Source organism: Ceratotherium simum, chromosome 22 (genome assembly GCF_057802395.1).
Source record: "Ceratotherium simum simum isolate JZ-2026a chromosome 22, ASM5780239v1, whole genome shotgun sequence".
In the NCBI taxonomy this organism is placed as follows: Eukaryota; Metazoa; Chordata; class Mammalia; order Perissodactyla; family Rhinocerotidae; genus Ceratotherium; species Ceratotherium simum.
The window spans coordinates 26356818-26379935 of NC_141921.1; the positions used below are offsets into that span (position 1 = coordinate 26356818).

The 23118-nt window shown below is 49.4% G+C and overlaps 1 protein-coding gene across 1 annotated transcript; it reads left to right on the forward strand.

Annotated features, from left to right (window-relative positions):
- Positions 1 to 4089: 4089 nt before the first annotated feature.
- Positions 4090 to 21466, forward strand: PEF1 (penta-EF-hand domain containing 1). Its single transcript, XM_087446401.1, has 5 exons — positions 4090 to 4390; positions 13429 to 13729; positions 17995 to 18150; positions 18623 to 18766; positions 20437 to 21466. The coding sequence occupies exons 1-5, from the start codon at positions 4367 to 4369 to the stop codon at positions 20664 to 20666; spliced, it is 855 nt and encodes a 284-aa protein (XP_087302527.1). The 5' UTR covers positions 4090 to 4366; the 3' UTR covers positions 20667 to 21466.
- Positions 21467 to 23118: the final 1652 nt, after the last annotated feature.

A 23118-nucleotide genomic window follows, 5' to 3' on the forward strand; every position in this document is an offset into this window, starting at 1 on the left:
TTCTGTGGAAAGCTGTAAATCACCCTCTGATCCAAAGCATCCAACTGGAATTTAAATTTCAGAACTGGAGCTAGTCAGAATCAAAGAGAATTAATTCCATAATAATTAAGTGGGTGTTGGTATACCTTCTCAATAAGCGATACTGGAGCCTGGTGCTGAGCCAGGATGCCTGGGAGGAATGGTATGTCTCTAGGGGAGGCGATGTTTTCCAGGGGATGGGGCTTCCGTTACCAAGCTCTGCCTCCCCTCTAATGGCTCAACCACAGCGCTTCCATGAACTCAGGAAAGTGCTCTGTGCTCTAAAACGGGCTGGAATCCAAGCTTTCTCCTTTGGCTAAAGATGAAACAATAACAGGAACTTCCCCACCCACCTTTGTCGGCCTCAGGTAGTTGAGGTTTTGGAAATGAGTTGATTGTTTTTCAGTCTTGGGAAGATCCCCATCTCCCTCTTTTCCACTCCTCTCCAAAATAAACACACCTGGGCCTACCACAGGTCCTCAGAGGTGTAGCCCAGGACGTTGGCTTTGGCTGGTCTCTGACTGCCTGAGAGATGACTGGGATGCCCTGCCCCCAGAGAGCACAGATATCCCACAGAACGCTCTCCTAAGAGCCCTTTGCTGAGCAGAGAGGGCTGGGGTGTGAAATTCTCATAGGAGTCTAATCCTCGGCACCTAGAACAGAGCCTGGCAAGTGATGGGAACTCACTAAGTTAATACGTTTGTGGAATAAAATGAATGTGCATCATGTTACCCCAGTTTGCAGGCCAAGTGTCACTATTCTCTCTCCCAGCAAATATCCCTTGACTGTCAGCCCAGACTGCAGGACTTCTTCCCTTCTGAGATTTTGCGATTCGATTCCACCTATTCTGGGGACTTGGAGGGGAGGTGGTTACGAAAGTAAAGAACACAAGACCTACTAAGTACCCAGCAGTTAAAAGATTGTGGACCTGGGTTCAAATCTTGACTTCTCTATTATCTTTTTGATAGTAGGGAAGTCACTTAGTCTCTCTCAGCCTCAGCTCCTCATTATAATGGGTAATAGAATCTATCACAAAGGACTGTGGTGAAAATGAAACAACACATCGTACTTAGCACAATGTCTGGCACCTAGTAAGCATTCAATACAGGATAATAATAATAATAACTACTACCATTTATTGAATTCATGCCAGTCACTATTCTAGGCACTGGAGATAGAGGCGTGAATAAGAAAAGGACAATCCTACAATACAAATGTAAACTTTAAAGAGGACAATTCAACTAGCAACAAGTATCATGAAAAAATGAGACACAGTGATATGACAACTAGAATGTGGTGGCAGTGGGGGCTATGTTACTTTAGACGTAGTATCAAGGAATGTTCCCCCCAAGAAGGTGATAGTTGAACTGAGACCTGGATGGCCAGGAGGGGCCAGCCAGTGAAGTGCCTAGGGAAGAGCATTCCAGACAGAGGGAAGAGCTAATCTGAAAATCCAGAGGTGGGAATGAGCTTGGTGTGGAGACCAGGCCAGCTGGAGTGAACTGAGGAGGACAGCAGTGGCAGGAAGTGAGGCAGAGACGCAGGCAGGGTCTTGGTCATATAGGGCCATGAAGGTCATAAGGATGAGTTTAGATTTTATAAGAGTTACGGGAACCCTCTGGAGGAGTTTAAACCCAGGAATGACATTATCTGATTTACATTTAAGACAATCACTCTGGCTGCCCTAGGAAGAACAGAGTGTGGGGGAAAGTGAAAGCAGGGCCATGGGTCAGGAAGCTATTGTAGTGATCCTGGCCATAAAGGATGGTGTCTTGGGCTAGGGTGATCGCACAAACAGGGAGAAAAGAGCAGATGTTACTATTTCTAGTATTACTAGTATTACTAGTTTCTAGTATTAGTAATACTAGTTACTAGTATTACTATTTCTAGTATTACTATTTCAGAAATAGAGCAGGGTCTATTTCTGAGCTAGACCAAATGGGGGTGGGGAAGTTAGTGGAGAAACAGAGACCACACAAGAGTGATCCTAGGTCTGTGGCCTGAGAGACTGGGTGGATTTTCTGAGATGAAGGAGAGGAATGGATTTTGGGAAAAATATCAAAGAGAACTCTTACACAAGCCAGGCTGGAATATAGCACAGTGACAGTACCAAGTGCAAAAGGAGGCAGGCAAGAGAGTGGCTAACTCTGGACTTGCGGGATGAGGGAGGGGTAGTTGCGGGGTGGGGTTGGAACTGAGCTTTGAAAGACTGGAGATGTGAAGGCTGCTGATCTGATGAAAGGAGTGGTTTGGGCATAAGCCTGGGCATGAGCAGGTGTGATAAGCCTATTTTTCAAATCTCTTTACATATTTGTTCTGACAGCCAGGACACTGAGACTCACGAAGGTTAAATAACTTGCCCATGGTCGTACAGTTAGAAAGCAGTAAATCGAGATCCTCACTCCAAAGCAAGAGTGCTGGATGGTGGAACTGAACAAAGGAGTACAGAGGGGAAGACGGGCAGGGGATGTAAGACATAAGTTTGGAAATGTGAGGTTGGGCCAAAGGTCAAGGGCCTGGAGTGCCAGAATAAAGTGGTTGGGCCTTATTTTCTAGGTGGAGATGAAGAGGAGCCATTGCAGGCTGTCCAGTGGGCAAGCATCATGATTGGTTCTGTGATTTTGGAAAGCGCCTGGCTAGATGGTTAGAAAGTTGGGCTGGAATGGATAACACCTCATAACACTACTCACTTACTTATTTTTAAAAAATACAGTGTCAGGCACTGTACTAGGTACTGGGGATATAACAACAAGTAAAAACAGACACAATCTGTGCCCACATGAAAGAACTTAACAAAATAGTCGAATAAGCATTCAAATAAGTGTAGAGCCCGAATTACCAAGAGGCAAGTTAAGTACTTGACTATGAGGTCACTTGTAACCAGGATCTGACCTACTTTGGGGACCAGTCAAGACTCTGCTGAGAACCGGGCATCCATTGACCTCAGCTCTAGATCACACTCTGCCCTAACCCACTGCGAACCGGGGCAAGCCTCTCTGGACCACAATTTTCCCATTTATGAAAGAAAAGGCCCTAGATGATCTAACTTTCCTCCCACTCTGATGGTGTGGTACTTTCTTCTCCAAAGACCACAGATCTTACTCAAAGGTACTAACTGGCATGTGGTGTCAACATTAGAGAGTAAGTACAGACAGTCCCCGACTTCGGATGGTTTGACTAATGATTTTTCGACTTTACGATGGTGCCAAAGTCATATGCATTCAGTAGAAACCATACTTAGAATTTTGATGTTGTTTCAGGCTAGGGATATATGGTATGAGACTCTCTCATCATGCTGGGCAGCAGCAGGAAGCCACAAGTCAAAGGGGTCAGCCATGGTATCACCAAGGTAAACAACCAATACACTTACAACCATTCTGTACCGATAAACCCATTCTATTTTTTCAGTTTCAGTATTCAACAAATTACATGAGATATTCAACACTTAATTATAAAATAGGCTTTGTGTTAGACGATTTTGCCCAATTGTAGTGTTCTGAGCACGGTTAAGGTACACTAGGCTAAGTAAGGGTACGATGTTGGGTAGGTTAGGTATATTAAATGCACTTTTTTTTTTATGAGGAGGATCAGCCCTGAGCTAACATCCATGCCAATCCTTCTCTTTTTGCTGAGGGAGACTGGCCCTGAGCTAACATCCATGCCCATCTTCCTCCACTTTATGTGGGACACCGCCACAGCATGGCCTGACAAGCAGCGCGTGGGTGCACGCCGGGGATCCGAACCCAGGCCGCCAGCAGCGGAGCGCCCACACTTAACCACTGCGCCACACAGCTGGCCCTAAACGCACCTTTGACTTAAGATATTTTCAACTTAGGATGGGTTCCTCATCATAAGAGGAACATCTGTACTTCCGCTGTTGCCTCTAGCCTTTCCAAGAGGCCTCAGGCGGTTCCCCGTTGTCAGGGCAACCGCCTAAGCCCTCCGGCGGCGGAAACTTGGAGTGACGACAGCAACGACGCCATTATCATGCGTCCCATTTGCCAGGTTACAACATGGCCACTGCTGCAACACCTACCCAAGCCTCTCACTAAATATCCGGGACTGACCAGCCCTGGGGCCTACTCTAGGGCAGCAGTGGGAGAAACATCCGCGCCAACATAACGAACAAAATTTCGGAAACAGGACGCCGACGTTCAGGAGAAGCCCCTCCCGCTTCTCCGGAGTCACTCGACCACCGCCCTATACCGTCACTTCCGTCGACACATGCGCCCAGGATTGACAGTCGCGGACATCCAATCGGAAGCGGTCCCGCCCCTAGGCCCAGACAAGGGACGGGTTTGAAACCAGGAAGCCCCGCCCCTCGTCGACGTGTTACGTCAGAGTCGCCATGGCCAGCTATCCCTATGGGCAGGTGAGTGCGTGAGGGGCGGGGGAATCCAGGTAGGGGCCTCGCTACGTCCGGGCTCGGGACCCCGCTTTCCTTTCTCCCCGCTTTCTTCGCGCCCTTCCCACGCTGCGGTTGGCTTCAGCGAGGTCTCGCGCGGAAGAGAAGGGAAAGGGGACGGTCGGTCGCGTCTGTCACGTCACGTAGGACTGCACGTCGGGGAGGTCGTGTCGCGCCCCCTTTGACGTGGCGCACGGGAGGATTTGGGGGACTTGGATCTCATAGACCCAGGTTGGGCTCGGCCTGGCCCCACACCTTCCCAGGTCTCCGGCGGGGACCCTGAGCGGGGTCATCAACGCTAGTAGAACATTTAGACGCTAGTTCCGTCGGTATCATTTGGGGCGTCGGATAAAAATACACCCCAGACGTACTGCATCCGAATAATCAGGAGCCTCTGTGGCTTAGCAGGCTCCACAGGTGAGCTTCTTTGACTACTGACTTCGTCCAACACCCGCCTCCTTTCACACATAGGAAAAATGAAACCCAGAGCAGACACGGAACTTAGCTGAAGTGAACAGGCAGTTAGGCAGCAGAACCCAGAGCTGTCAGCCAGTGCCTGTTCCCCACTTGCCAACCCATCTCGATCCAGCCAAGAACACCGCAGCGAGGTGATTCTGTGGCCAGAATCCTTTGCTGGGTGACGGAAGTGTAGAGGGGTAAGTGCAGTTTGGAGTCAGAGGAAGGTTCACATCTTAGCTCCATCACTTAAATAGTTGGGAGCCCTTGAGCAAGGTATTTTGCCTTTCTGAGCTGAAGTTAACTCCTCTGTAAAATAGGACCAAATAATAGAGTCTACCTCATAGAGCTGTTGTGAAGAGTAATGAAGTGATGCTTGTAAAGCATTTGGTACTACTGAGAGTGTAACAGGTGTTACCTCTCAGTGTTTTGATTTTTACCAGATTCTTAGAAGGTCAGTGCTGGGAGGGCCCTCAGAATAGTCCCTTCATTTTATTTTATTTATTTATTTTTGTGTGTGTGTGAGGAAGATCAGCCCTGAGCTAACATCCGTGCTAATCCTCCTCTTTTTGCTGAAGAAGACCGGCTCTGAGCTAACATCTATTGCCAGTCCTCCTCCTTTTTTTCCCCAAAGCCCCAGTAGATAGTTGTATGTCATAGTTGCACATCCTTCTAGTTGCTGTATGTGGGACGCGGCCTCAGCATGGCCGGAGAAGCGGTGTGTTGGTGCGCGCCTGGGATCCGAACCCAGGCTGCCAGCAGCGGAGCGCGCGCACTTAACCACTAAGCCACGGGGCTGGCCCACTCCCTTCATTTTAAAAGGAGGAAACTGAAGCCCAGAGAGGGCTACTGACTTGCCCAAGATCATGCTAATTTAGGAAATAAAACCCATGCAGGCAAAATTGGAAGACAACATCGTATGGGACATTACAAAGCAGTCCATGAGTACAGTCACATGGCAAAGGATGTGGCAAGAGCGCTCTGAGGGAGTGTAGCTCTGTACGGTTTTTGTACACGGTATTGGACCTCCATTATCTCAATCATGAAGCCCTGGAGGCATGCCGGCAGGGATTATTACCCCCAGTTGATAGCTGAGGAACGAGCCCAGAAAGATTAAGTGGCTTGCCCAGGGTCACACATAGCAAGTGAGGGGGTGAGGCCCGGGCTAGAACTTAGAAATCCTTTCATTGCATACTTAGCAGGGGTAGGAAAGAGAGAGGCCAGCCTAGGCAAGGGTTAGGAAGAAGTATAATCGAGCAGTGTTTCCCAAGCTCCGTTCCATTTGCTGAGTCTTGTGAGATGTTAATAGGTATTGCTAATGGAGGAGGATTTTTGTGGTTAAATACATCAGGGAAATACTCTGTTAAATACAGCTGAATAAGTTGGTTCACCATAGGGCATCTCAGAATTCTTGATTTGTCAATATACATTGTAAATCTGCTAACAAGGGATAGAATATGCAGTATTTCTTAAACTTACCAACCATGGACTTCCCTCCTCCTCCCTTTTTTTATGTCTGGTCATTTTTCGGTAACACTAGTATTCCTGAGGAACACTGGGGAAACAGTGCCATAGTGCATTGTTTCTCAGTGGACGGCCTGCATCAGAATCACCTAGAAGCTTGTTGAAAACACACTTTTGGGTTCCACCTCAGACCTGTTCTGCACCCAGGAATGGCCAGGTGTCTACATTTTAATCAGCTTTAGGAGGTAATTTGTATGCATCCTAGAAACAGTGACATAGAAATTAAGAACCTGATCTTGCAGGTTAGACAGAACTGGGCTCAAATCCTAATTCTGCTGCTTAATAGTTACATGCCCTTGGACACATCATCTAAGGGCTCTAAGCCTCAGTTTCCTCGCTTGTAAAAAGGGAGGAATAAGACTTCATAGGACTGAAATGAGGATGAGATATGATAAAGCCTATAGGGAGCTTGGCACACTGCTAACACATAGTGTGTGCCAGTGCTGCCGCTGCTGCGAATGCTGTTATCATGCCATGCTGCCTGGGCTTATGCTCAGTGAAATCTTGAAAAGGAGCACAGAGAGAAACGTGTCTGGAACGGAAGAAGAAATGCTGGAATAGCAAAAAAGTGCTTTTTTTCATATCCTTGTCTGCCTGTCCAGCTCCTGGTCCATGGTGTTCCAAGAAAGGAAATGTATTTTTTTTAAAGCGTCCAAAGGCTTGGTGAGCACCACCTCCCCTCCACCCAGTACATAGCCCTGGAGGATTCCAGCCTATTGTTAGGAGTCAGAATTCTTGTAATTTTCCACTGCCCCAGCCCTAGGGTCCTCAAGCATGACTGGGTGTTGAGGCAGTAAACCTCAAGTACCCTTTGGTCCCGTAGGGGAGCCACCATGATGGGTTTCAGTGCTTAAGAGCATGGTCTCAGAGGCCAGAGAGATTTGGCTTTAAATCCCTGCTCTGCCATTTCCTTGCAGAAATTTCTTGCAAAAGTGTGAGGCTTGGTTTCCCCTTCTTTAAAATGGGATCATGAGAGTACCTACGTCAAGAGTTACTGTAAAGATTAAATGAGATAATCCATGTAAAGTCTTGATATGGCGTTTTGGCATATAATACATACTCCAAGTGGAAAAGTGGTACAGATACATAAGTTGTAGAATCAGTGTGATAAGTATTAAATGGGAGTAAGGGTAAGGTACTGGGACAGCACAAGAGGGATACCTAGCTGAGTCTCAGGGAGGAAGGACATTCTTAAAGGAGGTGACAATTAAGCCAAAAATGGAATCTCTAGTAGGAGTTATCTGAGTGAAGAAAGGAATGGTATTCCAGTAGAGGGAATAGCATGCACAAAGGCCAGGAAGCAAGTGAGAGAGCCCAGTATTTTGGAGGAATTGAAGGAGATCAGTCTAGTTGTAGTGAAGAGGGGGAAAGGAGATGTAAGACCAGAAAGGTAAGCAAGGACCAGATCCTAAAGGGTCCTATATGCCTTTTTGAGGAGTGTGGACTTCATCCTAAGAGTAACGAGGGCGCTGCTGAAGAGTTTTCTATTTGTGCCGTGGGGCATTGTGAGAATGGGTTGAAGCAGAAGAGACTGGAGGCAGGGAGACCAGTCTCAAAGCTATTGAAGTAATGTAGGTTAGAGAGAACAGTGACCTGGTGAAAATGGACTTGAGAAGCATTTGGGAGGGAGAATTGAGAAAACTTGGTGCCTAATTGAGGTGACAGAGAAGAGGAAAGAGGAGGTGCCCAGGAGGGCACTAGGGTTTCCCATTCACCGAGATAGGAGCCCAGAGGGAGGAATCCATTTGGAGGGAAGGTCCAGGAGGTTGTTGGATATGTGGGTCTGCAGCTCGGGGGAGATGAAGCTGGAGGGAGAGATTTTGGAGTGTCAGCACAGAGGTGGTAATTGAAGTCTTGGGACAGTTCTTAGCTCACTGTTTATTGGCTGCAGGTTTCTGGCCTTTAAATATTTTACAAGGCTCTGCTCGTGAATGCCCAAACCACTCCTTCTGTCTTCTTGTGATTCTTTAACCCCTTAGAATGGGCCCTAGCCTCTTCCAGCGGGCACTTGAGGGGTAGCTCTGGAGCGCAGGCTCGTCTCTGCAATGCAGCCTACTCTCTTCCCCATCAGGACTCAGCCTGTACCAACCTTTGACACCTCTGAGCTTCATGAGGTCCTTGGGACTAGAAGAATGAGCCCTCAGAGCCAAAAGAAAATATGGAACTTTCTAAGTGGGTTATTTGGGATGGTGTGTGCTCCCCACCACTTGCAGGAATGCAAACAGATTCCAGATGGTGCTACAGAGATTCCATCATCCACTGAGAGGTTGGACTGGAGGGTCTTTGGGATCTCTTACAATATTGGGGTTCTCAAATGGGTCTGGGTGCTGGGGAAAAAGAATAAGATTCTTCTGAGTCTCCCTGATTTCTGGGCTTGAAGCCTCTGAAAGATCATCTCATTCCATCCCTTCCCACTTCAACCCCATCTACTGTAGAAATCCATCATATTTGACAGATATATTTAGGACAGTCCCTGGCACCAGCACATAGTAGACGCCCACTCATTTATTGAGTGAACACAGAGCAGAGGGTAGTGGAGTGGAGTCATGCAGACCCTGTTTTGTATCCTAACTCACCCATTCTAGCTGCATCATCACAGGCACATTATTAAACTCTGCACCTTAATTTTCTCATCTGTAAAATGGGGATAATAGCACTTACTTCCCAGGACTGAGGATCAGTGAGAGCCAACTGAACTGGAAGCATCTAGCAGAGCCTCAGTAAAATGTTAATTGCTCCCTCCCCCAACCCCAGTATATCAAATGTAGTTTATTTGCAATCAGTAAAGACCTAGGGATAGTTTTCTGTGATGCTTTGGAAACCATGGTTACTGAACTCTTCCTGTCTTTTTTTTCTTTCACAATCTTATGTTTATCATAATCAAATGCTCTTGGAAAAGCTCTCAGAAGAGTTGGCAGCATGGAGTAGTATAAAAGAACATGGAGTCAGGGACTCTGGTTTTCATTTCTGGTTCAGACCTTTTCTAACAACTCGGTGACCCTGATTGGATTCCCCAGCCTGGATTCTGCCTCAGTTGGTGGCTCCACTTCCTTCTTCTTGTGCAAGCTAGAAACCTGAGTCATTCTAAACACTGGCCTTCCCTCACTCCCCCCTCCATCTCTTCCCTAACCTAATTAGTTGCCAAGTCATGTCTAGTCTATCTCTGAAATAGCTTCAGAATTCATCCCGTTCTCTCCGTCTCCAAGTCTGCTGTCTGGTTCAAGCCCTGCCTGCCCAGCACCTGGGCTGCTGCCTCCCTCACTTGCTTGTCCTCCACGCCACCACTGGTTAATTTTCTAAACAAGGCTTTGATCATGTTCTTCCCCTATTGGAAGCCCTCCTATGGCGCTCGATGTCCTCCAGCATAAAGCCCAAACACTTGAGAGTGATGTTCATTTGTTCAGATATTTATGGAGGCATGCAGGTGCCAGGCACTGTGCTGGACCCTGGGGTGCCGTGACAAAGGAGGCCCAGTGTCTGGCCCTGGGGAGCTCACTGCTGCGTGGAGGAGACCATGGCTAGACGGAAACTACTCTAAGACATCAGTAACTCACCAGCTAACTGAAATGCAGCAGGAGAGGTGCTCGGACAAAGAGTGTGGGAAGAGCCTGCCTTTCTGAGATCACGCTGCGTTCTTGCCCCTGCCCCCTGCTTTTTAGCCCATTCCCTGACACTCCATGTTGCTCACAGGTCTCTGCCTTTGTCTGTCTTCTCCCTTCTGTCTGGAATGTCCTTCTCTGCCTTCTTTTTGGAGAATGCCTACGCATCCTTCAGTGCCAGCTCCTGTGTTACTTCTGCCTCCTCCAGGAAGCCTTCCTTGACCCACTTCATGCATTTGTTCATTTGATTGCTCAATTATCATTCAACAAACAGAACAAATTCCTCTGCCTATGCCTCCTTGATAGTGTGTAAGTAGATTTTTTGATGGCACTGATCAGATTGTATCTCAGTTATCTGTGGGCTCCTCAAGGACAGGCCCTATTTAGTTTTGTGCCCCCGGGCCTCACACAGAGCCTAGCACAATATTGTCGCTCTGTAAATGCTTGCTGAATGAAGTCTGATAACAGTTGTGCAGCTCAGTTTCTTCATCTGAAAATAGGCCTACTAACTAACATCTTCCTTTTTTCTGTTAGAGGATTGTTGGCAGGATTCTGCCAGTAGCGTTTGTGTGTCTATGAAAGTGCTTCGTAAACTGTACACGTGAGGGCTTTAATGCAGGGCAGAAAGGAAAGGGTTTAGTTGCTGTCGGGCTGCACCAGACCCCTGGAATGTGCTAGCACGAGGTCAGAAGACCTGCCTGGCAGCACCTGCATTGTTGGCCTGGGGGCGTTTCCTTGGGGGAAGGGCTGTGCCTCAGGCGCCTTAGGCCAGGTCCAGTTTATGGCTTTGCTCCCAGGGCTTATTGTGGAGCGGCTGCTTCCTGGCTTGGTGTCCAGCCTGTTCTTGGGTGTGCCCAGACTCTGCAGAGTCCCTACCCCTTTTCTATCCTACACTGGAATCCTGTGCCCTACAGCTTACAGAAAGAGCACTGTAGCAGGAGGCAGTAGGAGTCATTGGGTGTGGGGGAAGTGGTCTAGCTCTGCCTCTGCCTCCAACTCAAAGTGTGATTTGAGCAAGTCCGTTCCCCTCTTCCAGCCTTGGTTTCCCCATCCGTAAACTGAGGGGGTTAGGTTAGGTGACTGGCCTCCTGCGCACGTCTGCCATCACACCTCTCCAATTCCCTGGAGAATCTTTTTCATTCTCTAAGTTCCAGGTGAAATGCTGCTTTCTCGTGAAAACCCTCCCTGATTTTCACCCTCTCTACTTTGTGGTCCCATGGCACATGGCTTATGTGTCCATTTTAAACACCTATTTCCTTATGCTGTTTTGTTAGATGTTACAGAGAGTGTGTCTGTGCCTCTCCTATTGACTGTGAGCTCCTTCAGAATGTTTCATTCTCCTTGATATACCCGCCCCCCAGGGTTTACTTGGCCCAGGGCTTTGCTGATAATAACAATATAACAAAAGCAGCTGTGATTTATTGATCATTTGCTTTATGCAAGGAACTGTTGTAAGAACTTTTTTTTTCTTATATTAATGGTGTTCAACTAGCCCCGTGGTGTAGAGGTTAAGTTCGGCACGCTCCGCTCCAGCGGCCTGGATTCTCAGGTTTGGATCCTAGATGCAGACCTACACAACTCGTCAGCCGTGCTGTGGTGGCAACCCACATACAAAATAGAGGAAGATTGGCAACAGATGTTAGCTTAGGGCGAATCTTCCTCAGCAGAAAAAAAACCTATCTTCTGAGTCACTATGAGAGTTCTGTAGAGCTCTCTCAGAATCTAGCAAGGGAGGGGGCCTGCATGGTCGGGGCTCAGGAAACCCCACCTTGCCTCAACTAGAGTGATTTTCTTTTATCAGTTTTTAAAATTTTATCAAAAGATTCTTTAGCTAAAAATTAAACTGACAAAATTCTGCTGCAGTTATTTCTTGTAACCTGCAAAACAATTCAGTGAGGAAGGTATTTTTATATTTTCCTTGTGAGGAAACAGGCTCAGTTCATGGTCATGAACTCAGCTGGTGAGAGCAGAGTTTTGAGTTGAGATCTGTCTGTGACTTCGTTATCTGAGAAGGAGTCTTGCTTCTGGCTATGGCGGCTTCCAGAGCGGAGGAGCTCGCACAATGCCGAGTGGAGAAGGTGGAGGGCTTGCTTCCTCCCTTCCTCAAGAAGCCTCCCTTCCTTGAGCAAGCGTACCCTCTTTAGATGAAGTGTGGATTTGGCCTTAGCCTTGAGGGTAACTATTCCAGGAGTTATCAAACACAATAAAAAGAGAAAGTCCAGGCTCTCAGTGCCTAGGCCACTGGTGTGCCTTACAGGTTGATCTAGAACATGTCTAGATGGTACCATCCTCAGAGCTGGGCCCAGCTGCTCTCTGTGCACTTAACTCAGCCTGTCTGCATATTGTCGGGGCTGTGCTGTGCCAGGCCTTTTGCGGGTCACTTAGGGAGATAGAGCCGAGCACTCTGAGCCTCAGGGATCCCTGGCTAGTGGCACGTGGACGTGGACAAGAGATGGAATGCTCCTATGTGTGCTCTAATGTACACATGGCCTGGGCTTAGCAGCTAGGAGACCTGGATTCTAGCCCCAGCCCCTCCAGCCCCACACACAGAGTTATGTGTGATTTTTCTGGACTTGAGTTTCCTCCTCCATAGAAGGGTGCTATTATTAATGGTTAATGTGGATTAAGTGCTTACTCTGTGCCAGGGCCTGTGTCAAAGCACTTCATGGGACTGGTCTCATTTCATTCACATACCAACCTGAGAGGTAGGCACTATTATTTTTCATTCCTATTTTAGAGCAAAGGATATTGAGGCTTAGAGAAGGTAAGTCATTAGTCCAGTTAGTAAGTGAACTTGAACTAGTCTTTTTGACTCTTAACCATTGTACTATATTACCTTAGGAGTAGGTAATATGTCTCACAGAGCCATGAGTGAGGATAGGGAAGTGTTTTTGTATCATGAGCTCGAGTGGGCTAAGAAAAACATGCTGTGGATGAATCCATGCTATGGATGTATTGTTTGTGATTGAAGAGGGTCCGAGGTGTGTGGTGGAGATCACCTTCGTGCTGTGAATTGCATAGACAGAGAGGAAGTACCACAGGGTGAGGATTTGTAATTGTTTGATTCATTTGCCTACTCATTCATACAATAAATATTTACTGAGCAACCATTCTGCAGTGGGGGTGGGGGATAAAGTGGCAAACCGGACATGATCCCAGCCCTTGTGGAGCCCCTTGGTGTGCAGGGGAGGGGAGCCAGGAGGGCAGGATTCCAACCCTGACTCTGCAGGTCATTGGTGGATTTGGGGTAAGTTGTATCTTCTCTAGAAGCCTCAGGTTCCCCATCTGAGCAATGGGATCATAATTCCAGCCCTGCCTATAGGATCAGTTGAAAGAATGGCAGTGGCAGTGCTTTATAACTAAAGTGCCATACTGTGGCTAGTTTCTGGCCTTATCATTCTGACTGATATCTTGCTCTTCTTGCAGGGCTGCCCAGGAGCTGGAGGACAAGCACCCGGAGCCCCTCCGGGTAGCTACTACCCTGGATCCCCGCACGGTGGAGGGCAATATGGCAGCGGGGTACCCCCTGGTGGCGGTTATGGAGGAGGTCCTGCCCCTGGAGGGCCTTATGGACCACCAGCTGGTGGAGGGCCCTATGGACACCCCAACCCTGGGGGGCTCCCCCCTGGAACTCCAGGAGGACCATATGGCGGTGCAGCCCCAGGGGGCCCCTATGGTCAGCCACCTCCAAGTTCCTATGGGCCTTATGGACAGGGTCCTCCTCCAGGTAAGATCTTGGACTCCAGGTGCCTCTGACATTATTCTGAGTTATCCAGGGCCCACCCTCGCCCTTCCTGTGGATATGCAGGCAGCCTGGTCTCTGGCACCTTAGCGTCTTGCTTCTAGCTTCAGCTTGTGTCAGCAGAATGAGAAGTCTGTTGGTTAGCTTTGCTGTGGTAACAACCACTTCAAAACATTTATTTCTATTGTTTGCTCACACTTATTTACTCTTGCTTACTTGTTGGCAGCTGTGGGTTTGGTGGCTGAGGTTCTGCTCCAGGTGTCTTTTCTTTCTAGGATCCAGGGTAAAGGAGCAGCTCCTATTTGGGATATGCTGTTCTTGTGGCAGAGAAAAAGATCAGGAGAGCTAGCAGGAATGCATGATGCCTCCTAAAGCTTCTGCTTTGAAGTACTTTCTCTTTCTTCCACTCACGTTCTATTGGCTAAACCTCATGTCCTGGTCAAGCCCAACAATAATAGGATGCAAATGGATGCTTATCTCATGGAGGGGCTCTGCAAGCCACCAGGCAGTGGAGAGGATGTACAGTGCTCTTACAGGGAAGGGGGGTGGGATTAGCAAATAACTGGAATCAGTAATACAGTCTACTACAGGGAGAAACCTCATTTCTGTGGAAGGGAGACTGACCACTATATGTAGAAAGGCAGGATAGTGTCGTTATTGAAAGCTTGGGCTTTTTGAGATCACTTACTGACCTTACCAAATTACTTCAACTCTTTAAGCCTCAGTGTCCACATCTGCAAAAGGAGGGTAATGTCACTACCCCACGTGGTTGTTAATAAGGATTAAATGAGAAAGTGCAGGTCAACACTGGGCACAGTGTCTGGCACATGGGAAGGGCTTAATAAACAATATTCTGTGAAAGGACTCGTTCTGGAGCACTCTCGGCACAGAGATATTCAGCATTTGACGTGATAGCAGGTATGGCAAGGGCCTTACCACTGAAAGATGCTGAGGCAGGCAGGAGAATGATGGGAGGAGACAGGGGAAGGATAAAGAGCAGAGATGCTAAAGGTGAGGTACAGACAGGAACGGCGGAGGGCTGGGGGCTTGGCGATTCAGTGAAGGCAGAGAATCTGGGTGGGGGCTTCAGCCTCCAATAAGATTGCCGAGCCATCTCAGACAGGGGTCAGGGAAGGTGAGTGCCCAGCCTCCTGCTTCCTCCCAAATTCATTCAGGCAGCCTCTTCTCAGAATGCTTGTTCCCAGGAGACCAAGCCAGCATCAAGGCAGCCTGGAACCATTCTGGTGCACCTGAAGCGCCTCGAGGGAATGGCACTGCTGGGAAGCTGCAGCATCTTAGCATACATGCCCAGGCAGGTGGCCCTGAGAGAGGTGCTCAGACCTTGGGGGTTCTAAACACTGTGAGCAGTGGCATTTATCTTGTCAGAGCCCACAGCTTCCGGCCGTTTGCTTTCGGCTCAGCAGCCTCATGGTAAATTTCCTCATATTTTAAAAATCTTGTCTTTGAGCCCACATGAGGTCACTGCGAGGAAAGGAGCCCCTGGCTGTGAGGCGTACCCCTCCAGGGCCTGAGGCCAGAGGTGATCTCTGGGGCTGGAGAGGAGAGGAGAGATGTGCCTCAGACTCTTAGCTGCTCACCCTCTGCAGCTTCCTCTCACCTGGCCACCATTGCCTCCTCTCCAGTGCAGCTAGTGACCCCCTGGAGCAGTGCTGCTTAAAGCATGATCCATCTGTCACCTGCATTGGAGGCCCCACCCCAGCCCCACTGCATCTAGGATCTAAAGTTTGAGCACCACTGCTCTGCAAGACAGGTTTGACCCTTAAAGGTGCCGCGCTGCTCACAGGAAAGATCCTAAAGGCACTTGAGACCCAGAGGGTCTTTCCAGCCTCCTCACCTGCCATTCCCTCCCCCCCACCTCCATCAACCCAAGACCCCTTCGAGTGCCCTGAACACAGGCTATGCCTTTGCCACATACTTTTTCTTCCCCGTCTCTACTGCTTATTATCCTTTCAGACCCAATTTAAATATCCCTTCCTCTGAAAATGTGACTGCACACATTCCAGGCCCTTGGCTAAAACATTTTGCTATTATCTCACTTAATCATCACACAACCCTGGGAAGTGGGTGCAGTTTAGAAATGGGGGAATCAGTACTTAGAAAATTAAACAGTTTGCCTAAAGTCACACAAGCTAGTAAGGATCAGAGCCAGGATTTGAATTGAAATTCTGCTCTTTGATTCCAGAGCCTGAGCTCTTCTATGCAACCTGCGCAGACCACCCATGTTACAGAAAGTCTCCTGCCCGGGCTGTGGCCTGTGCTCCCCTATGGCACAGCTGCTGATTTAGGAGGGTGGTGGGGCCTGCCTCGATTTCCCACCTAAGGAAGTCAGACTAGTCCCTCAATCAGGCAAACCTTTTTCCTTCTGGCCTCAGGTTTGGGACTGGATGGTGGTTTCCGTGCTCCACAACTGCCCGTGGCTATCTGATACTGCCTTATGAAGGGGCCCTTTTTGTGGCCAGTTAACTCAGTAGGTTTACAATACTGTGTAACTGACTTTTTCCTAAGATAGACAATCTTCTGTGCTTCTCCATTTTCATCTACCACCCCTTCCCTCTACCCCCCAGCTCACCCTGCATGTCTTTCCAAATGAATGATCCTTATTTACATACATAGTTAGAGCTACTTACATACTTCTGACAGACACACAAAGCTATTTGAACCACGACAACAATGCTAATAATCAGCAGTTATATAGTACTTAGATTGTGCCAGGTGCTGATTTAAGGGTTTTCATATATTAATTATATCTTTACAACTTACGAAGTAGATGCTATTGTGTCTTCATTTTAAAAATAAGAAAACTGAAACACAGAAAGCTTAAATAACTGAGGCCACGAGATGGGGGAGCTGGGACTTGAACTGTGAGGCCGACTCTAGCATGACTTGAGCACCTTCCCTTTCTGTGTCCAGCTCTGTGCTGGGCTCTGGGCATTCAGAGATGAGTTAGGCTGGGATCCTGCCCACAAGTTGCTCCAAGTCTAACCTGGAAGTGGGTAGAGAAACTGTAGACAGTGGCGTGATCAGGGCCATGAGAGAGATGTACAAAGGAGAGGGGAAGGAGGCCTGTCTGGGGACAGAAGAACAGGGAAGGCTTTATGGCAGGAACAGCATTTTATTTGGGTTTTGAAGAGTGGACAGGAAATAGATGCAGAGAGACAAGGGAGAAGGGATCTGAGGCGGAGAGAAGCAGGTGAGTGACGGTTCTGTGGTGGGAATGTGCAGGTGTGGATAAAGCAGGTGTAATGCTTCATCTGGGCGGGGACAGAGGCGGGGGAAACGGCGTGGGAGAGAGTGAGAGGCAGACAGGGCACACCGCATCGTGGGGGGACCTGGAATGCTGTTTTAAGGGTGCTGGACTTCATTTTGTAGGCGGTAGGGAGCCTTTGAAGAGTTTTGAGTTCAGGTGGGAGAAAATTGGTGAGAACAGAGTTGAATTTTACAAGGACTAATCATTAACAAGTGAAGGGTGGAGGAGAGTAGCTATAAGGATGACTTGGTTAGGCTTTCTGGTTTGTTGCAACAATCCAGGTGAGAGGTGTCTGACCCAGGATAGGTGCAATAGGAATGGGGAGGAGGAGAAATCTGCATATGGGCAGCTCTTTGGATGTGTGGGATGAGGAGGTGTCAAAGATGTCTCCAGGGAGGTTTGGAGACGGGGATGCACATCAGAAGTGATGGGGAAGGAAGAGAGGTGGAGCTCCATGGCCACCCACACTCTGGTAGATCCTGATGGAATGTGTCAGCTCTCCACTGGGCCAGGGAAATCAGAGATGGATCAGACCTAGTTCCCACCCCAGAGAGCTGCCTGCTGCTGTGACTCAGAATATTTGTCTCTGGGCTGTGTGTGTTAGGCGCTCAGCAAACATTTTTGGATCCCCAGTCTGTAGGGAAGAGATAATCCCTCTTTTCAGAGAATTCTTAATCAGCTAGACAAGTCCTTGTTCCTTAGAAACTTAAAATCAAATAGAGAAGTGACCAGAACACTATAGCTGGACAGATTCACGGAGTAGAAATCAACCATAGATACTCCTCAGTCGACACCAGAGGTCCTCTTCCATCAGAGTCAGGATGTGGGCCTGATGGAAGACAGGGGTAGGTGGGTTTGTGAGGTTTTGTGGGTAAGAGACACCTGTAGCCAGGGTGGCACTGAGGTTGGCCCTTCCCAGCATTTCTGTGGATTGGCCTTGAGACCTGCGTCTGATTCCCCTGGTTTGCACCCCTTCCTGCAGGTGGAGCCCCTCCCAATGTGGATCCTGAGGCGTACTCCTGGTTCCAGTCAGTGGACTCCGATCGCAGTGGCTACATCTCCATCAAGGAGCTGAAGCAGGCCCTGGTCAACTCCAACTGGTCCTCGTTCAATGACGAGACATGCCTCATGATGATCAGTGAGTCCTGGCCCTTCCCCCTGGGCTTGAGCTGGGCAGCGCTGCCTGATGTCTGACAGTAGGCTGGTGGGCAACCATTCTGAGGAGAAATCTTTTGGCCAGGAAACTGGGTTCAAGGTGAGATCCCCTAGACTGAGAGCTCTTTCCCTTAGATCTTTTCTCAAGTTCTAGACCCTGCTGAGTCACAGGCTAATTCAGTTTCCCATTCTGCAGAGGGATGACAGGAAGGGAGTCAGCTGTCAAGGGTGCAGAGAAAATGCAGTTCTGGAAGAGGTGGGGCCAAGGGTGGCCAGGGTGGGACTGGTGTAACACTTGATGAGGGTGTGTCTTGGGTACAGGCATCTGGGCCTCAGGCCTGTGGTTCTTTGGAATGTCCTACTCCAGCTTGGGGTAGGGGCTGCCTCAGTGCTACCCGAGGTCCCTCGGCCCTCAGTCTTGAAACTTGTCTTCCCTCTTTTCCTTCCCCACCAAGACATGTTTGACAAGACCAAGTCAGGCCGCATCGATGTCTATGGTTTCTCGGCCCTGTGGAAGTTCATCCAGCAGTGGAAGAACCTCTTCCAGCAGTATGACCGGGACCACTCGGGCTCCATTAGCTACACAGAGCTGCAGCAAGGTGAGGGCCAGGGTAGGGCCTGTGCACAGGCTGAGCTGGACTTTTCTCTCTACTCCCTAAGACAGATCAAGGGCTTTCTCTAGCCTCTGACTACTGAACGTCCAACTGCGCTACAGAATGCTGCCCTCAACACAGCCCCCCACCCTGCCCTGATCCCTCCTGTGACCCAGCTGGGGTATTGAGCTAACATCCAGGGCAAGGAAACACCTGGGTTCAGGGTCGGGGCTGGACTCCCTGTTGACGGGACTCCTGGCAGTGCCTGGTGAGACAGGCCCGGCTGGCAGGGATCCCTGGGGATGGAAACTCAGCAGCCCGGTGCTCTTTGAGACCAGTATGTGTGGCTCGTGTGGCTCTTCTCTAGTTTCTAGCATGCAGAATGGAAAGAGCCCTGTATAGGAGCTCGGAAAGATGGTTTCTGTTGCTAGCTCTGCTAGAAGGCAGTTTTCTTCCCAACTCTGGGCTACAGACCACTCTAGAAGTTGCAGTTGGGTAAGATGACCTGAGGCCACAGCTCCAGGTCTGGTTCCGATTCTGACTCGAGAAGATGGGTGGTTAGTGGGGTTATGAGAACCTCACAGGGAGCTTTGCCACCTGGAGGGGAGAAAGGGCTTCCCAGAGAACCCAGCCCCTTGCCCTGGCCATGGATTTCAGTCAGACTGAGAAGCTCTGTGGGTGGAGGTGAACTCACCATATCTGCACCCTGGTAGACCCGAAAGGAGGTAGATGACCTGTACTGATCACCTACTCTCCTGCCGGGTCCTGTCGTGGAGACTGGGGAGGGTGATATTACCACAATGAAACGAATGTTTATTGAATGTGTTACATCATTCGTTCTCCCTGTGTGGTAGGTACTGTTTATTATTTCCCACCCTTAGATGAAAGGTCCCTTATTATTGGCCTTTTACGGATGAGAAAACAGTATAGGTAGCTTGCCCAAGGGCCATATCGCCAAAGGGAAGCTGGGATTTTAGCCTGAGCTGGTAGATTATGCAGAGAGGAAGGAAGAAGACATCCCAGGTGGAGGGAGAGGCGGAGCAGCATGTAGGCTGTGACCTTGGAACTGCCCAGCAGCCTTGCCTGGGGATATGGTGATTTTATTATTTTTAATAAATAACCCTGAGTGCTTATTATGTGCTGGGCACTGTGCCAGGTGCTTTACATGATCACCTTTAATCCTCACTAGAACCTCTGAGGTAGGTATTATTCCCATTCTAGAGATGATGAGAGAGAGGATTAGCAAGGGTAAGCAACTTGCCGAGGGGGTGTCTTGACTCCAGAGCAGGCCCTCGTGACCTCTATGCTGGGCCGCCTCTGATGTGCGCCCTGGTCAAGGTGGCCCTAGGGGGCTCAGGCTTCCTTCTGTAACGCACACGAGTCAGGGATGAGCACAGATAGACCGGTGTATTCTGGGACCCCACAGGCCCCTGATTGATAAGGCAGTATTGGAGATGTGGAGAAAGAGGATGGGGGCCTTCCAGCCAAGGGGAGCATCCAGACAGAGCTCCTGTTGTACTCCTCGCATCTTGGATAGACCCTTGGGACTTCTGTCCTCTTTGTGCTTCCGTGCTGATCCCCTCGAAGTGCCCTGAACTGTGGTGCTCCGTGGAACTGCTCAATGGCCGTGCTCACGGCAGGTCTTTGTGTCTGCTCTGTGTGCCCCTCCTCTCCAGCTCTGTCCCAAATGGGCTACAACCTGAGTCCCCAGTTCACCCAGCTCCTGGTCTCCCGCTACTGCCCGCGCTCCGCCAATCCTGCCATGCAGCTCGATCGCTTCATCCAGGTGTGCACCCAGCTGCAGGTGCTGACCGAGGCCTTCCGGGAGAAGGACACAGCTGTGCAGGGCAACATTCGGCTCAGCTTTGAGGACTTCGTCACCATGACAGCTTCTCGGATGCTATGACCCAGCCCATCTGTAGAGAGGGGAGTGCACCAGGGGACCTTTCCTGCCTCCTTAGAGTAGGAGAAGCATGTGGGCCTCTCTTCTTTTCCTGCCCCTCCTAGAAAAAGATTCTCCCTTGCCTGATGCAGCACTATTCCCAAAGAAGGCTGGGAGCCCTGCGTCATAGCTACCACATAGTGGGGACTTGGGTGGAGGCCACATAGGTAGGGCCTGACCTAGGAGAGGCCTGGGAGTTGAATGTCCTTACAGTCCTGAGCATTTAAATGGCATAGCCTTGCACCAGGAGCAGGAGATGCCAGACACTGCAATGGCGTTAGTGTCCAGTGTTAGGCTGGGCTCCAGCTTCTAGCTTTCTCTTCTACGCCCTGAGGCCAGTGGTGAGTGTTCATGGGCCTCTTACTATTAGCAGCTGTGTTCCCTCACCCACGCTATCTTGTCAGATGAACCCAGTTTCTCCAAAGTAGAATGTGACCAAGCATGAGAGAGATTTGCTCTCGGGACCAGAGGCTTGGATTCCACCACCCCCATGCCCATAAGTCCGTGTGTGTTAACCTCTAGCTGCTTGGGGGCTGTCCCTGCTCGGGGAGCTGGGAGTCTGCTCTCTGGGCATCTTTGGCCAGGCTACCGCCCTCTGCAGCATGGACCCCTCACTTGCTTGCCATTCTCTGCTTGACTTCGTCCCTAGAGGACAGTTGCCACCTCCCACTGCCAATGTTTTTTTTTTTTAATTTGTGGTTTTTTCATTTGGGGCCAAAAGTTCAGTGAAACTGAAAGCTTCAATAAAAGTATAAAACTCTGGAGTTCCACGTTTTTCCACCACACCTTCCCAGCTACAGGTTCATATGGTCATCCATTCTGTCACCATTCTTTCATTCAATGAATACTTAAGTGCATAGTGTATACCATGCCGTGCAGAAAGAAGCAGCTCGGGGGGACATGGTCTGTATGGGGCTGCTCTCATTTACCAGGGTGACGTTGAAGTGTAGGAGCCTGCCAGGTTCAGTTCAGTATGGCCTGGGGGTCAGCACAAGAAGCTGATGGTGTGTTTTATAGCAGTTTTAGGGCTGGCATTTTGGGCTGGAAGCAGCCACCCCAAGCTTTTTACAGCATGGCCTTTTTATTATCTCAAGCCCTAGTTTTCCAGACAAACTGCATTTATTAAGTCATAACTTTTGTCCCATTTTTATTAAGCACAGACATCTGTACTTGCCAGCTGGATTTTCAGATCAGCATGATAACCAGTCTACTCCGAATGTCGATAGTGATCTGACAAAATTTCAATCCAAAGCCAAGACACCAGACATTCTGGTTTGCCTGGGAGACCTTATATGGGTAATGGTGTGACGATAATCCTTTTGCTTTTGGGGGTGAAGATAAGAACGCCAGGCCCTGAGCAGGGCTCCTCTCCCTGCAGTGGGTGGTTGGGGGAAGGAGTTGTGACGGTTTTCCAGCTCAGTGAGGCCCAGCAGGTTTGTCTGGCTCAGCCAGATCAGCCCCATTATCTGTAGTGCTAGAGTCCTAGAATTAGATGGAATCTGTTCCCAGAGGCCAGCCTCCACCCGGAGCTAGACTCCTCCATGGCCCCCCAGTGAGTCCAGCCTCTGCTTGCCAACCTCCAATGACAAATAGCTCAGTGCCTTACTAGGTAGCCATTTCCTCCTTGACTGGTAGAAACTGCTTCCTGATGTGGATTCCAAATCGTGGCACCTTGAAAACACCACCCATTGGCTATGGTTTTCTCTCGTGGGCCACCCAGAACATACATCACCCCTCTTTGCATGTCAACCCTCTGGATTTCTGGAACCTGCCGCCATATTTCCCCCCAAGTCCTTCCTTCCCTAGGCTGGACAGTCCCGGGCTCTTCAGCAACTCTTCACTGAGCATCGCTCCCCTTGGCATCCTGGTCACCTCCCCTGAATTTTCTCCAGTTCATCCAAGTCCCCCAAAATGGCAGCCTAAGGCCCATTAAGTGTTCAATCAGCAGAGAGTGGACTAGAACTGCAGCCATTAGGGAAAGCTTCTGTTGTTTCTTTGCTCCCATGGAGCCCAGTGTCTACTGAAACCCGTCTTTAGGACTGTGCCCATCTTAGTCTCTCGCCCTTGTGCTCAGCTGGGGCTGAGGAGTCCAGCATCTGGGTTGCTCCTTGTGGGCATGGTTGGTTCTGAGCTTGGGGGCCAGCCCTCACCTCTTGGCACACTGTACCTGCAAGCCTGGCTACAAACTTTACAGACAGCTTTGGATCCTAAGGCCAGCGGCGGTGTGGAACAGGCAGGACAAGCCATCCCGCCTGGCGACAACTGCACGTCTGTAGAAGTGTCCACGAGAGCTGGGCTGGTGAGCCATGGGAGAGTGGTATGACATACTTAGAGCACACCTTCTGCTTGCTCTGGGTAAAGTGTGGTGCCTAAGAGGAGGGGTGCTTACACATTCCTTGGCTGGGCCCTTGGAGGA